A 14,900-nucleotide genomic window follows, 5' to 3' on the forward strand; every position below is an offset into this window, starting at 1 on the left:
AAGAAATAAAGAAAAAAATTAAAGACTTTATAGAATTTAATGAAAATGAAGGCACAACATACCCAAACTTATGGGACACAATGAAAGCAATGCTAAGAGGAAAACTCACAGCTCTGAGTGCCTCCAAAAAGAAACGGACTTGGGGGCTGGGGATTTAGCTCAGCAGTAGAGCGCTTACCTAGGAAGCGCAACGCCCTGGGTTCGGTCCCCAGCTCCGAAAAAAAGAACCAAAAAAAAAAAAAAAAGAAAAAAGAAAAAAAGAAACGGACTTCCTCCATTTTTGCTGAACAATTCAAGGACTAAATACGTGTGAGTGCATCTCCATCCACGTTGGTCATGCTGGTGTCCAGGTCAGCAATGCCTGCTGGGAGCTCTACTGCCTGGAACATGGCATCCAGCCTGATGGCCAGATGCCAAGCGACAAGACCATTGGGGGAAGGAGATGACTCCTTCAACACCTTCTTTAGTGAGACAGGAGCTGGCAAGCACGTGCCCCGGGCAGTGTTCGTAGACCTGGAACCCACAGGTATTGATGAAGTTCGCACTGGCACCTACCGCCAACTCTTCCACCCTGAGCAGCTCATCACAGGCAAGGAAGATGCTGCCAATAACTATGCCTGTGGCCACTACACCATTCGCAAGGAGATCATTGACCTTTCTTGGACAGTTTCGCAAGCTGGCTGACTAGTGCACAGCTCTCCACGGCTTCTTGGTTTTCCACAGCTTTGGTGGGAGAACTGGCTTTGGGTTCACCTCCCTACTGATGGAGCGGCTCTGTGTGGATTACAGAAAGAAGTCCAAGCTGGTGTTCTCCATTTACCCAGCCCCCAGGGTTCTACTGCTGTGGCTGAGCCCTACAATTCCATCCTCACCACTCATACCACCCTGGAGCACTCTGATTGTGCCTTCATGGTAGACAATGAGTCCATCTATGACATCTGTTGTAGAAACTTCAATACTGAACACCCAACCTACACTAAGCTTAATATTAGCCAGATTGTGTCTTCCATCACTGCTTCCCTCAGACTTGATGGGGTCCTGAATGTTGATCTGACAGAATTCCAGACCAACCTAGTGCCCTATCCTTGCATCCACTTCCCTCTGGCCACTTATGCTCCTTTCGTCTCTGCTGAAAAAGCCTACCATGAGCAACTTACAGTAGCAGAGATCACCAATGCCTGTTTTGAGCCAACCAACCAGTTAGTGAAATGCAACCCTTGCCATGGTAAATACATTGCTGCCTGCTGTACCATGGTGATGTGGTTCCCAAGGATGTCAATGCCGCCATTGTCACCATCAAGACCAAGCACACCATCCAGTTTGTGGACTCGTGCACCACTGGCTTCAAGGTTGGCACTAATTACCAGCCTCCCACTGTGGTACTTGGTGGTGACCTGGCCAGGGTTCAGAGAGCTGTGTGCATGTTGAGCAACACCACAGCCATTGCTAAGGCCTGGGCTTGCCTAGATCACAAGTTTGATCTGATGTATGCCAAACGTGCCTTTGTGCCCTGATATGTGGGTGAGGGCATGAAGGAGGGAGAGTTCTCTGAGGACTGTGAAGACATGGCTGCCCTAGAGAAGGATTATGAGGAGATAGGGTCAGATAGTGCTGAAGGAGACAATGAAGGTGAAGAATATTAACTTCTGTGCATCAATTTTGCACTTCTGTGGGCTCATCTTTGTCTTTGCGTGTGTTTAACTGTCCTATACTGTCAATAGAGGTGTTTCCATTTTAAGTAGGAAAAAAATAAGAAACTGGAGAGAGCATATACTAGCAGCTTGACAGCACACCTAAAAGTTCTCGAACAAAAAGAAGTAAATACACCCAAGAGGAGTAAACAGCAGGAAATAATCAAATTCAGGGCTAAAACCAGCCAAGCAGAAACAAAAAGAACTATACAAAAAAATCAACAAAAGGAGCTGGTTCTTTGAGAAAATCAACAGGATAGATAAACGCTTAGCCAGACCAACCAGAGGGCACACGGAGAGTATCCAAATTAAGAAAATCGGAAATGAAAAAGGAGACATAAGAACAAAATCTGAGGAAATTAAAGAAAAATCATCAGATCCTACTATAAAAGCCTATATTCAGCCATATGCAGCAAACCAGTAGCTAACATCAAACTAAATGGAAAGAAACTTGAAGCAATCCCACTAAAATCAGAGACTAGACAAGGTTGCCAACTCTCTCTCTCTACCCATTCAATATAGTACTTGAAAAAACTAAAAAAATCTGGATGAAATGGACAATTTTCTAGACAGATACCAGGTACCAAAGTTAAATCAGGATCAGATAAATCATCTAAACAACCCCATAACTCCTAAAGAAATAGAAGCAGTCATTAAAAGTCTCCCAAACAAAAAAAGGTCAGGACCAGATGGGTTTAGTGCAGAATTCTACCAGCCCTTCATAAAAGACCACATACCAACACTGTCCAAACTATTCCACAAAATAGAAACAGAAGGAACACTACCCAATTCCTTCTATGAAGCCACAATTATGCTTATACCTAAACCACAGAAAGACCCAACAAAGGAAGAGAACTTCAGACCAATTTCCCGTATGAATATCGACATAAAAATATTCAGTAAGGTTCTCAAAAACTGAATCCAAGAACACATCAAAACAATCATCCACCATGATCAAGTAGGCTTCACCCCAGGGATGCAGGGATTGTTCAGTATTCAGAAATCCATCAATGTAATCTACTATATAAACAAACTCAAAGATAAGAATCACATGTTCATCTCACTAGAACTGAGAAAGCATTTGACAAAATCCAATAACCCTTCAAGGTAAAAGTCTTGGAAAGATCAGGAATTCATGGCCCATACCTGAACATAGTAAAAGCCATATATAGCAAACCAGTAGCTAACGTCAAACTAAATGGAAAGAAACTTGAAGCAATCCCACTAAAATCAGAGACTAGACAAGGTTGCCCACTATCTCCCTATGTACTAAATATAGTACTTGAATTCCTGGCCAGAGTAATCAGACAACTAAAGGAGGTCAAAGGGACACAAGTTGGAAAGGAAGAAATCAAATATTACTATTTGCAGATGATATGATAGTATACTTAAGTGACCCCAAAAGTTCCATGAGAGAACTCTTAAACATGATGAACAACTTCAGCAAAGGGGCTGGATATACAATTAACTCAAACAAATCAGTAGCCTTTCCCTACTGAAAGGATAAACAGGCTAAGAAAGAAATGAGGGAAATGACACCCTTCACAATAGTCACAAATAACATAAAATACCTCCGTGTGACTCTAACCAAACAAGTGAAAGATCTGTATGACAAGAACTTCAAGCCTCTGACAAAAGAAATTGAAGAAAATCTCAGAAGATGGAAAGATCTCCCATGCTCATGGATTGGCAGGATTATTATTATAAAAATGGCCATCTTGCCAAAAGTAATCTACAGATTCAATGCAATCCCTATCAAAATTCCAACACTTCATAGAGTTAGAAAGAGCAATTTGCAAATTCATTTGGAATAACAAAAAACCAGGATAGCAAAAACTATCCTCAACAATAAAAGAACTTCTGGGGTAATTACCATCCCTGACCTCAAGCAGTATTACAGAGCAATCGTGATAAAAACTGTAGTATTGGTATAGAGACAGGCAGGTAGATCAATGAAATAGAATTGAAGACTCAGAAATGAACCCACATTCCAATGATCACTTGATCTTTGACAAAGGAGCCAAAACCATCCAGTGGAAAAAAGACAGCATTTTCAACAAATGGTGCTGGTTCAACTGGAGGTCAGCATGTAGAAGAATGCAAATCGATCCATTCTTATTTCCCTGTACAAAGCTCAAATCCAAGTGGATCAAGGACCTCCACATAAAACCAGATACACTCAAACTAATAGAAGAAAAAGTAGGGGAAGAACTTCAAGTACATGGGCACTGGGGAAAATTTCCTGAACAGAACACCAATGGCTTATGCTCTAAGATTAAGAATCAACAAATGGGACCTCATAAAATTGCAAAGCTTCTGTAAGGCCAAGGACACTGTCATTAGGACAAAACAGCAACCAACAGATTGGGAAAAGATCTTAATCAATCCCACATCCGATAAAGAGCTAATATCAAATATATACAAAGTACTCAAGAAGTTAGATTCCAGAGAATCAAATAACTATTAAAGTCGGGTACAGAGCTAAACAAAGAATTCTCAGGTGAGGAATATCGAATGGCTGAGAAGTACCTACAGAAATGTTCAGCATCCTTAGTTATCATGGAAATGCAAATCAAACAACCCTGAGATTCTACCTCACACCAGTCAGAATGGCTAAGATCAAAAAACTCAGGTGACAACAGATGCTGGCCAGGATGTGAAGAAAGAGGAACACTCCTCCATTGTTGGTGGGATTGCAAGCTGCTACAACCACTCTGGAAATCAGTCTGGAGGTTCCTCAGAAATTTGGACATAGTACTATCTGCGGACCCAGCTAGACCACTCCTGGGCATATACCCAAAAGATGCTCCAACATATAACAAAGACACATGCTCCACTATGTTGATAGCAGCCTTATTTATAATAGCCAGAAGCTGGAAAGAATCCAGATGCTCTTCAACAGAGGAATGGATACAGAAAATGTGGTACATTTACAGAATGAAGTACTACTCAGCTATTAAAAACAATGACTTCATGAAATTCATAGGCAAATGGATGGAACTAGAAAATAACATCCTGAATGAGGTAACCCAATCACAAAAAAACACACATGGTATTCACTCAGAAATAAATGGATATTAGTCCAAAATCTCGGAATACAATCCACACACCAAATGAAGTTCAAGAAGGAGGACAACTAAAGTGTGGTTGCTTCAGTCCTTCTTAGAAGTGGGAGCAAATATATTTATAGGAGGACATATGGAGACAATGTTTGGAGCAGAGCCTGAAGGAATGGCAATTCAGAGCCTGCCCCACCTGGGGATACAACCCATATACATACAGACACCACACCTAGACAATATTGCTGATGCCAAGAAGTGCATGCCAACAGGAGCCTGATATAGCTGTCTCCTGAGAGGCTCTCCCTGAGCGTGGCAAGTACAGAGGCAAATGCTGGCAGCCAACTATTGAACTGAGAACGGTGTCCCCATTGGAGGAGTTAGAGAAAGGATTGACGGAGCTGAGGGGGTTTGCAACCCCATAAGAACAACAATATCAACCAACCAGAGTTCCCAGGGACTAAACCACCATCCAAAGAGTAAACATGGACAGACCCATGGCTCCAGCTGCATATGTAGCAGAGGATGGCCTTGTTGGGCACCAATGTGAGGAGAAGCTCCTGGACCTGCCAAGACTGGACCCCCCAGGGTCAGGGCATGGAGGAGTGGGTGGATGGGTGGGGGAAGACTCTCATAGAAGGAGGGGATAGAATAGGAAGTTTATGGATGGGAAACTCGGAAAGGGGATATTTGAAATGTAAATTTAAAAAATCCAATAAAAATGTAAAAAGAAAAAGAAAAAGTCTCATAGACTTCCTTTCAGGCATTTTCTCAATTGTAGTTCCCTTATCCCTAGCTTATGTCAAATTGCCAACAAATTAACCAGCATACCTGTCTCTAAAAACAAGGTAGATAGGGGTGAGGGATGACGGCTCAGGGGTCAAGAGCACTTACTGCTGGTCCAGACAATTGGAGTTCAGTTCCTAGTACCCACATCAGACAGCTCATAACCACCTGTAACTCCAGCTCTAGGAGGATCAGACACACGTGTGGCCTCCACTGGGAGTGACGGTCATGTGCACCCCCATCCCCAACATACATGCACACTCATATCCATAATTAAAAGTAAAACTGAAAAGAAAAATATGGTGGGTGCTCTTGAGGAATGACACCAGTGGGTGTCCTGCATTTCCTACATGCACATGCGTCTATGTACACACGAATACAGGCATACGCACACATACACAATTCAGAAATAAACAACTTACATGTTTGGATCTGGATACCTTCTTCTGTAGTGCTATGACAGGCCCCCAACCCTGTTTCATCCTGTCTGAAATATAAGTTATTTGGTTCATGGTATCAAGGATGTATAGGCTGCTCGCCTATTTGTCACTCAGAATCCAGTTAATCCTGGCTGACTTGGTTTGAATTTTATTATATCAAGTCTTCAAGTAACTTTGATTTTACTGAATGGTGGCTTTGGAGCCCAAGATCAGTGATGCTTACAGTTGGATGTGTCTCTGAGATGCTGTAAATTAAAGTTTCCCTTTTAAAAGACTCAAGTTTCTGAGCTAACAAGAAGCATGGTGGTGTATACCTGTAACTGAGACACTTGAGGAATAGAGGCAGGAGGTTCAGGGGTCCAAGGCCATCTCAACCACTCATTCCTTCAGTGGTGTCAGAGCCCAGCTATCACATGGACTTTTCCAGAATTCATTAGACTTTTAACCCCAGACTGAGACTGTTGCAGCATGCAGCCTCACAGATGAGGAAGCTAGCAGTTCTGATCCACCCCAGTATGCAGATATCCTGTTAGACCCTCAGCCTACGTTGCTTAAGCCAATCTTACCTGTCCCTTTTGTAGTATATAAGCATGCCATGGTTTGTCTGGAAACCCGATTACTCAGGTCAAAGTATGATATTACTAGATGACCCATGCAAAATGGTGGACTCCCTTTGTCAGCAGGCCTTCCTCTTCTTTAGGGAATCCCAGACCCCACACCTGAGGAATGTCGCATAGTCCTGCACTTGAGAATCCTGGAATGCCTCCCCATGCTAATGAGGCATCTCAGTACCTTAAATCTTCAGCCAATGGCCTTTGCCCACCCTGGATAGCCTCACCCCCTTCCCCAAAACCACATAACCCTTGATTCACCCTGAATAAAGTGTATGAGTCAAGGACACCCTGAATAAAGGAATACACACGAGCTAAGATTGTCTCAGAAAACTGCTTCATTGAATCGTCTGAGAAGCCCTTCCCTTAAAAGAGCTAAAACACCAAGATCCTGGGAGAAGGGAGAAGACCCCTCCTCCTGCCCCAATCTGGACTCCGCTGGACACAGCACCACAGTGGTTCTGGTTTTATAGAGAACCCTAAGGCAATACGCAAGTGCTGATGCACCGCACTCCACCATGCTTTACTTTCACCCATTTTCTTTCCCTTGTTTGTCCCACACTCCCCTTCTTATTATGAAATGTCAGATAAGGAATGAAACCCAAATATTCAAAGACCATAGCTAAGCCAGATGTGGAGCAAAAAGAATGAATGACTGCCAGATGCCAGGGATTCTCTTGACTTTAAATATTCAGTGCCAGGTGGTTGAGTTGGCTTGCACAGAAGAACACGTGTTCATGAGGGATCTGAGGATAGAGCTGGTGAGAGCAGTTATCATTCAGATGGAATGGAGTTGTTTAATGAAAGCACAGGAGAAAGTTTGCAAATAAGTAACAAAGGAATTGACTGAAATCGTTTATTCACATCTGTCCAGAAAGAAACGTTGCTGTCATTTGTCATCATTTCCAAATTAATACTTAGGACAAATACTAGCATTTACATCAGCTCAAGGAAAAATCATTCTTTGGCTTTGGTGACAGAATAATATTAAAATTTTTGTGCCTCAAACTTTATAGGATTGGTAATGATTAAGACAGGTTTTTTTTTTTAAAAAAGAAATAGCATTCTATTTTTCAGAATTGTATTTATTTATTTATTTATTTATTTATTATTTATTTGAGTGTGTGTGTGCATGTGTGTGTGTCCATGTTGAGTGTATGACACATGTGTGCAGATTTATATGAATGCCAGAAGAAGGCTTTGTTCCCCTTGGGCTGAAGTTACAGGTGTTTATGAACTAGCCCATGTGGGTCCTGGGAACCAAATTGATAGTATCCTTTGCAAGTGCAGCAAAGTGTTCTTAACTGTAGAGCCCTCTCCCAGCTCAAGAAATAGATTTCTTGAAGAAGAAGAAGAAGGAGGAGGAGGAGGAGGAGGAGGAGGAGGAGGAGGAGGAGGAGGAGGAGGAGGAGGAGGAGGAGGAGGAGGATGAGGAAGAGGAAGAGGAGGAGGAGGAGGAGGAGGAGGAGGAGGAGAAGAAGTGGAGGAAGAAGAAGAAAGAAGAAGAAGGAGGAGGAGAAGGAGGAGGGAGGAGGAGGAGGGGAGGAGAAGAAGTGGAGGAAGAAGAAGAAAGAAGAAGGAGGAGAAGAAAGGAGAAGAAGAAGAGAAGAGGAGGAGGAAGAAGGAGGAGGAGGAGGAGGAGGAGGAGGAGGAGAAGAAGAAGGAGGAAGAGGAGGAGGAGGAAGAAGAAGAAGGAAGGAAGGAAGAAGGAGGAGGTGGAGGAGGAGGAGGAGGAGGAGGAGGAGGAGGAGGGGAGGAGGAGGAGGAGGAAGGAAGAAGAAGAAGAAGAAGAAGAAGAAGAAGAAGAAGAAGAAGAAGAAGAAGAAGAAGAAGAAGCCTTGCTATACTGCTGACATGTAGGTTTGTATCTTATCTTTAGAACTGGCTGTCATCTGAATTAGACTTATTGGGCTTTTAAAGGACATAAAGTTTAGGAGGTGAGTAGGTGGGTGGGACTGGATCTTGGAGGAGGGGAGTGGGAGATAACAACAATAAAACTTCATTGTCTGAGTTTCTCAAAGATTCTAATTGTTTTTAAAGGATGATAAGTTCTCTCTGATAAAGCTCAGTTATGTGGATAGTGTAGTGTGTTCAAGTTTGTTGAAATGGGACAAAAACTGGCTGGCATGAGCTCACTGACAGGAGTCTCCTTATAGTGGAGAATTTGAAAGAACTACTTTCTAAAACCCATAAAAATTCCTAAAACACAGCAAGAAGAATAGAGTCAATCTGATGCAAAACAGGTGAAAGAGAGCCAGATGTGGTAACACGCATGTGACAGCCAGTCTAGCTCCTGGGGGCTGGGGACAGCTGAGGTAGGAAGACTCTTAATGAATACAGCTCAGTGGTAGAACATTTGTCTAATGAGTGAGAAGCTCTGGTTTGAGCCCCAGCGTCACAAAAATAAATTCATGGATAAATAAGGAAGGAAAGGCAGACAGACAGAAAGGAAGAAAGAAAAAAAAAAGAGAGGAAGGAAGGTACAAGATCCCAACAGACACTTTATCCAAAGACATACCCAGCAGGCAAATGGGAATGTCAAGAGATCCATGTGATAAGTCATTGGAGAAATGTAAATCAGAACAAACATGAGACACCACTGTATATGTCTAGTAGCATCATATCCTCCTGGCTGGGGGTTGGACCAAAGGGAATTCTTGCTCATTGCCTGTGGCACATAATAGAGCAGCCACTGTGGAGGATGGTTCAGATATCCCTTACAAAACTCTTACCATGTAATTTATCTCCTTGGCATTTGATCAAAGGAGTTGACAACATGCCCCATAAGACCTGCATGCAGATATGTATTCCACCTTGATTCATAACCCTCCAAACTTAGAAGCAATAAGAATATTTTTTGTACGTGAATAAAGATACTCTGACATGTTCAGACAGTAGACTATTGGCCTGCACTCTATAGACATGCACCGTGGAGCCTTGTAAAGAGGCGAGGGCTTACCCTTCTATTGCCACATGAAAGAAGCAGGCTCGAGGGCCATGTACTGGATAACTATAGCGCACAGCATCTCATAAACCAGTAAAAACCGTGGCCTGTGATTTCCAGGGGTCACAGAGGGGTGAACAGGTAGAGAACAGGTAGTGATTAGAAGTGGTTGGCATCTGAGTCACCTAGAAGGCAAATCTCTGAGTATTCTGTGAGAAGTTTCTAGGTTGAGTTAACTGGGGAGGGAAGATCCATCAAATCTGTGAGTGCCAGCATTCCATGATCTGAGGCCTTGACCTGAATAAAAAGGAGAAAGTGAACTAAGCACGAGCACTCATCTCTCTCTGCCCCTTGACCGTGGATGCCATGCCACCAGCTTCCTTAGGCTCCTGCCATCGCACCTTCCCCACTGTGATGGGCTGTACTATTAACTTGTGAGCCAAAGCAAAGCCATCCTCCCTTAAGTAGCTTCAGTCGGACCTTTGTCTCAACAACATGAGAAGTAACCCACTTAGTGAGATGCTTTAACAGTGAATAGGGGTGTTCAGACCCGTGTTCTAACACACAACGTGTGTGCCACCAAGAATGGAAGGTGAACTGTGGAGGATTCAGATGTGTCAGTGAAATCACAAGCATTCCACTGTGGAGGGGAGAGCTTAGGGTGGCGGTGTTTCTGGCAGTCTCTTATATCCCAGGCTACATGAATTTCTAAATTTGCTGTGTAGCTGGGGATGGTCTTGAACTTATGATCTTCTTGCCTCCAGCCATGGGTGCTGAGATTGCAGGCATATAGCAGGACATCTGGCTTATATGGTTCTTAAGAAAGAATCCAGGGCTTTGTATGTACTCGGCAAGCACTCCACTGAGTAAGGTACATCCCAATTCCTAAACTCTGTTTTATAGAGAATGCTGCTTCTGTCCCACATGTTGTTTAACGATACATTTAAAAAAAAATGGGGGCTGGGGAGACCGCTTAACAGTTAAAGGGGCACTTGCTGCTCTTGTAGAGGAACTGGACTAGGTTCCCAAAATCCACAAGGCAGATCACCGTCACCTATAACTTCAATTCCAGGGACTCTGACACCTTTTTCTGGTCTCTGAGAATACCAGAGCTGCACACTATGCACGCACATACATGTAGAATAAAAAGATTCCTTAAAAATGATGCTATCTCCCATTTATAGTTACAAGTTGAAGCCATTACCATGCACATAATTTCTGTAAATGACAGCATCCTTTGCTCCTAGGTAGAAATGGGAAGTTGTTTCCAATAATATTTTTATTATCTTCTGTAGAATATCCCTGTCTACTGCATTCATAGTCATTCTGGCCAGATACCTAGTGGCAGATTCTTTAAAGATAATGTTATCAAACAGTGCCATGCTCCCTCCCAAGTTATGTGAGAGGGAAAGTCACCAGAACTGGAGTCATATCTTTTCACTAATTTGGCATTTCAATAAATGTGAATTCTCAACACTGGTATTTTCATGACCTAGGAGAATGCTAGCTTATGTTTCTGACAAAATGCCTATTGTCTCCTAATTATGACATAATACTTGGTTTTGTAAGGATACTGCTGTTTTGACAACTTACAGATAACACAAAGATCAATTCATGTATTCTGAATTCTTCATTTGCATACAGTTAATCACTGTCTCAGTGAAGACTTGCCTACCGGATTTTATGAATTAGTTCATCTCTAAGGGCAGCTAAAGCCAGATCTCTGGGGCAGGTGGATCCATAGTAGTAACTGTGTATGACTAAGATGTCTCATATCTTGATGGATCAGGAGGCCACAGTGCAGAGTAGAGCCAGGCTATAAAACCCAAAGACTCAGCCCTGTAATGATTTACTTCATTTAGTCATCTACTAGATGTTCCAGAACCTTCTGAAACAATGCTACCACCTGGGGACAAGTGTTCAAAAATAATGAGCCTGGGGAGGTGCATTGCATATTTATATATAAAATAGGAATTTAACTTTAAAACATGCTCCTAGTTTTTAAAAGGAACATTTTCCATATCCACCAGGTATGTGGGAGTATTTCTCTTGCTTCTACATCAAGGCCAGGATCTGGTAGTATTAATGATTTGAGTTTTACCCATTCTGGATCATTTATAGTGATATCTAACTACTATTTTAATTTTTATTTCATTGATAGCTAATGATGCTGAGCTTTTTTTTTTTTTTTTTTTTTTGCTGTGTTTGTGGGCCATTCACAAATCTTCCCTCTTTGAAATATTGTTGAAGCTTTCTTTCTCATGGTTTTTCTTTGGGTAATTTGTCTTTTTCAGCTCCAGTTTTATATATTTGTTTGTATGTGGCGGGGCATTGGATATATGTATGTGCTTATGTGGGTGTTCATGTACATGATCGAATCTGCCCATATGTGTTTATGTAGGTCAGGGGTCAGCCTTGTGTCTTCTGCTGCTCCCTGCCATATTTACTTAGTTTTTTAAAAGATTTATATTTCATTTTTTATTTTATTTTTATTCTTATTTAGGTGTATCTGCTCCTATGTATGTTAACTGTCTGTGGAGTTAGAGTTACCAATGGTTTTGAGCTACCTGACATGGGTGTTGGGAATTGAATTCAGATCCTTTCCAAGAGTAGCAAGTGGTCTGAATGACACCTCCTTGATTCTTCAACCCTTTAATATAATTCTTCATGTTGTGGTGACCCCCGACCATAAAATTATGGTTCCTAACCATAATTTTGCTGCTGTTACAAATTGCAATGTGAATATCGGTGTTTTCAGATGGTCTTAGGTGACCCCTGTGAAACGGCCATTCAACCCCCTACAGGGATCACAACTTACAGGTTGAGAATCCTGGCCCTAGAAGATTCGAAATCACATTTCCTTTTCCCTTTGAGTTTCTTAGATGTCTCTGATAAAAAGTGTTTTACTGTCCTGCTAAGGGTCATTTTCTAGATTCTTTGTTTTGTTAATCTATTTCTCTACCCTCTATGAACTCCTTGCTGTTAGCCAGCTTAATTAAAGCTGTAAAATCAGGTTGAATACATCTTCTAAATTTGCCTTTCGTTTTTAATATTGTTTTGGCTACTCTGCATCCTTCTTGCTTATACAAAGAATTGGGTCCACTTATCATACTTACCAGTTTCTCTGTGCTACCGAGCAGGTAAAGGGTTCTCCTACTACTAGGAGCTAATTGCCACCTGGGAACATTGGTTGTCCTAGTTTCAATTTTGTTGCTGTAATAAAATATTCTGACCAAAAAAGCAGCATAGAGAAGAAAGGGGTTTATTTTGTTTTACAACTTCAGGCCATAGTCAATCACTGAAGTAAAGCGAAGACAGGAACTTCAGCTAGTCAGTTCACATCCACAGTCAAGGACAGAGAGAAATAAATGTGTACATTTTCACTTGCTTTGCTTGTGCTCAGCTAGATTTCTCTGCCATTATACATTTAGCACCACCTGCCTAGGGAATAGTGCTGCCCACACTGGGCGTGGTCTTCCCACATCAGTTAACTTAAAGACAATCCCCTACAGACATGCCCATGGGCAAACCCAACCTAGACAAACATCAGTGAGTCTCTTTTTCCCAGAGCTTGTAGGTTGTTTCAAGTTAATGAGGTAGCTACCCATCACATGGTCCTTTAGTTTCTTTACAACCTCAACTTTCTTACGAGCTTCTTAAAATTGTAACTTTGTAGGTTTTATTGTCTAGTCTCTCTTGAGCTTGTCTAGTTCTCTAGAGGGAGATAAATTGAACATAGCTTTTCATATTGGGCTTTATATAAGAATGACTGACAGCTAATGTAGATGATGGAATGACTTTTAGAATGGTTGAATGTTCCTGTGTTGTGTCCATCACTCCAGGCTTTTCCTAGCAGCACAGAGGACTAGTAGAACCAGTAAGTCTATGTTTATGGTGACTCACCCATGGGAAAGCTTAGAGACAGAGCACACCCTTTATGCTGCTATTGAGAATACTAATAGTGGGTGGCAGTCAGCTGGAGAGGTGTTTAGTATAGTTTCAAAACTGCGATGTGATTTTAATCTCAACTCTACTTAATTAAGCTGTGGGACGTGAATGACCAGTGTTTTACTTCCGTGTCTTTTACACCTTCACGATACTCTTTGAACAGACCTCACAAGGTCTTCATGTACAAACCCCAGCAGGTTTCTACTGCTCAGAGGGTAAATTGACTTTGTCAAAAAAGAAGTTTGCTGGTCCTAGCAGAACTACAAACAGAAGCCTGCATCTTCTTTTTCTTTTGTAGATGTATAAATGTGTGTGTGTGTGTGTGTGTGTGTGTGTGTGTGTGTGTGTGTGTGTGTGTGTGTGTGTGTGTGTGTGTAGGCCAGAGGTCAACCTTTGCAATCATTCCTCAGCTGTTACCTGTTGTTGTTATTTTTGGTTGAAAGAGTCCCCAGTAGAACCTGAAGCTCACTGAGTTGGCTAGACCAGCAAGCCTATCTCACCCACCCAGATTATAAATTTACTTCACCATTCCTAGTTTTTTGTTTGTTTTGGAGGGTTTTTTGTTTGTTTTTTGTTTGTTTGTTTTTGATATGAGTTCTGGGCATTGAATTCAGGTCTTCATGCCTGTATGGGAAGTACTTTCCTGACTGAACCATCTCCCCATCCCATCCTCTTCCTTTTTTATAAATAAGCACTTACCTAAAATATGAATATATGTTCCACAGGAAAAGCCCCAACTCAACACATTTCTGTGATCAAAGGCCTGAGAAACGCTCACACCAGATATCCCCTTGGAGCTTCCCAGCATGTGTCTGCACATAAGGGCATCCATTATGGAGCAATCCGTTCCACTTGATTGACACAGGATGTTATATATTTATTTGGATAGGAAATACTTTTTAGAACTTATATATTAACATTCTGTGAAATGATCTTTACTGGTCCATGTCTCAGTTTAAAAATATTCCTTCAATCTAAGGGAGAGAAGGTGAAGGTGGACTCTGTTTATGGATAGAGGAAGAAGTACAAGGGTAGGGTATGTCCAGAGACAAAATTTATTAGGCCAGTTTTATTAAGTTGAGTTTATTTCTGCAAATCAAAACCCAACAAAATATCTATCTAGAACCCAGTAGCTCCTGGAATGTTGTTTATACATTTTCTAAGGTGATGCGAACAAATATCTACTCACCTCAGATATAGAACAACACCACACACCAAAGAAATGATTGTACCTACCTAGTTTGGTCACCTCCAGGAGCAAAGGTAAGGGATTACTCAAGGAAGCATGGGTGAGGGGTTGTAAGGCATCATCCTTTGAGCCACCAACTTTATGGGATCAGCTGTGTCTGCTTACTAGAGTTCATCAGTGCAGAGAAGCATGGTGTTGGGACTATGGACTGTTGAAATGTCATCCCAGGAAA

At 41.9% G+C, this 14,900-nt stretch overlaps 1 protein-coding gene across 1 annotated transcript; it reads left to right on the top strand.

Annotated features, from left to right (window-relative positions):
- The first annotated feature begins 320 nt into the window (after positions 1–320).
- On the top strand, positions 321–1,643 carry Tuba3d (tubulin alpha 3d). Its single transcript, XM_032915138.1, is given in 5 exon segments — positions 321–437; positions 439–656; positions 658–830; positions 833–1,231; positions 1,234–1,643. Coding segments are annotated over 5 exon segments (1,227 nt in total). The 5' UTR covers positions 321–410.
- The last annotated feature ends 13,257 nt before the right edge of the window (positions 1,644–14,900 follow it).

This window comes from Rattus rattus, chromosome 10 (genome assembly GCF_011064425.1).
Source record: "Rattus rattus isolate New Zealand chromosome 10, Rrattus_CSIRO_v1, whole genome shotgun sequence".
Classification (NCBI taxonomy): Eukaryota; Metazoa; Chordata; class Mammalia; order Rodentia; family Muridae; genus Rattus; species Rattus rattus.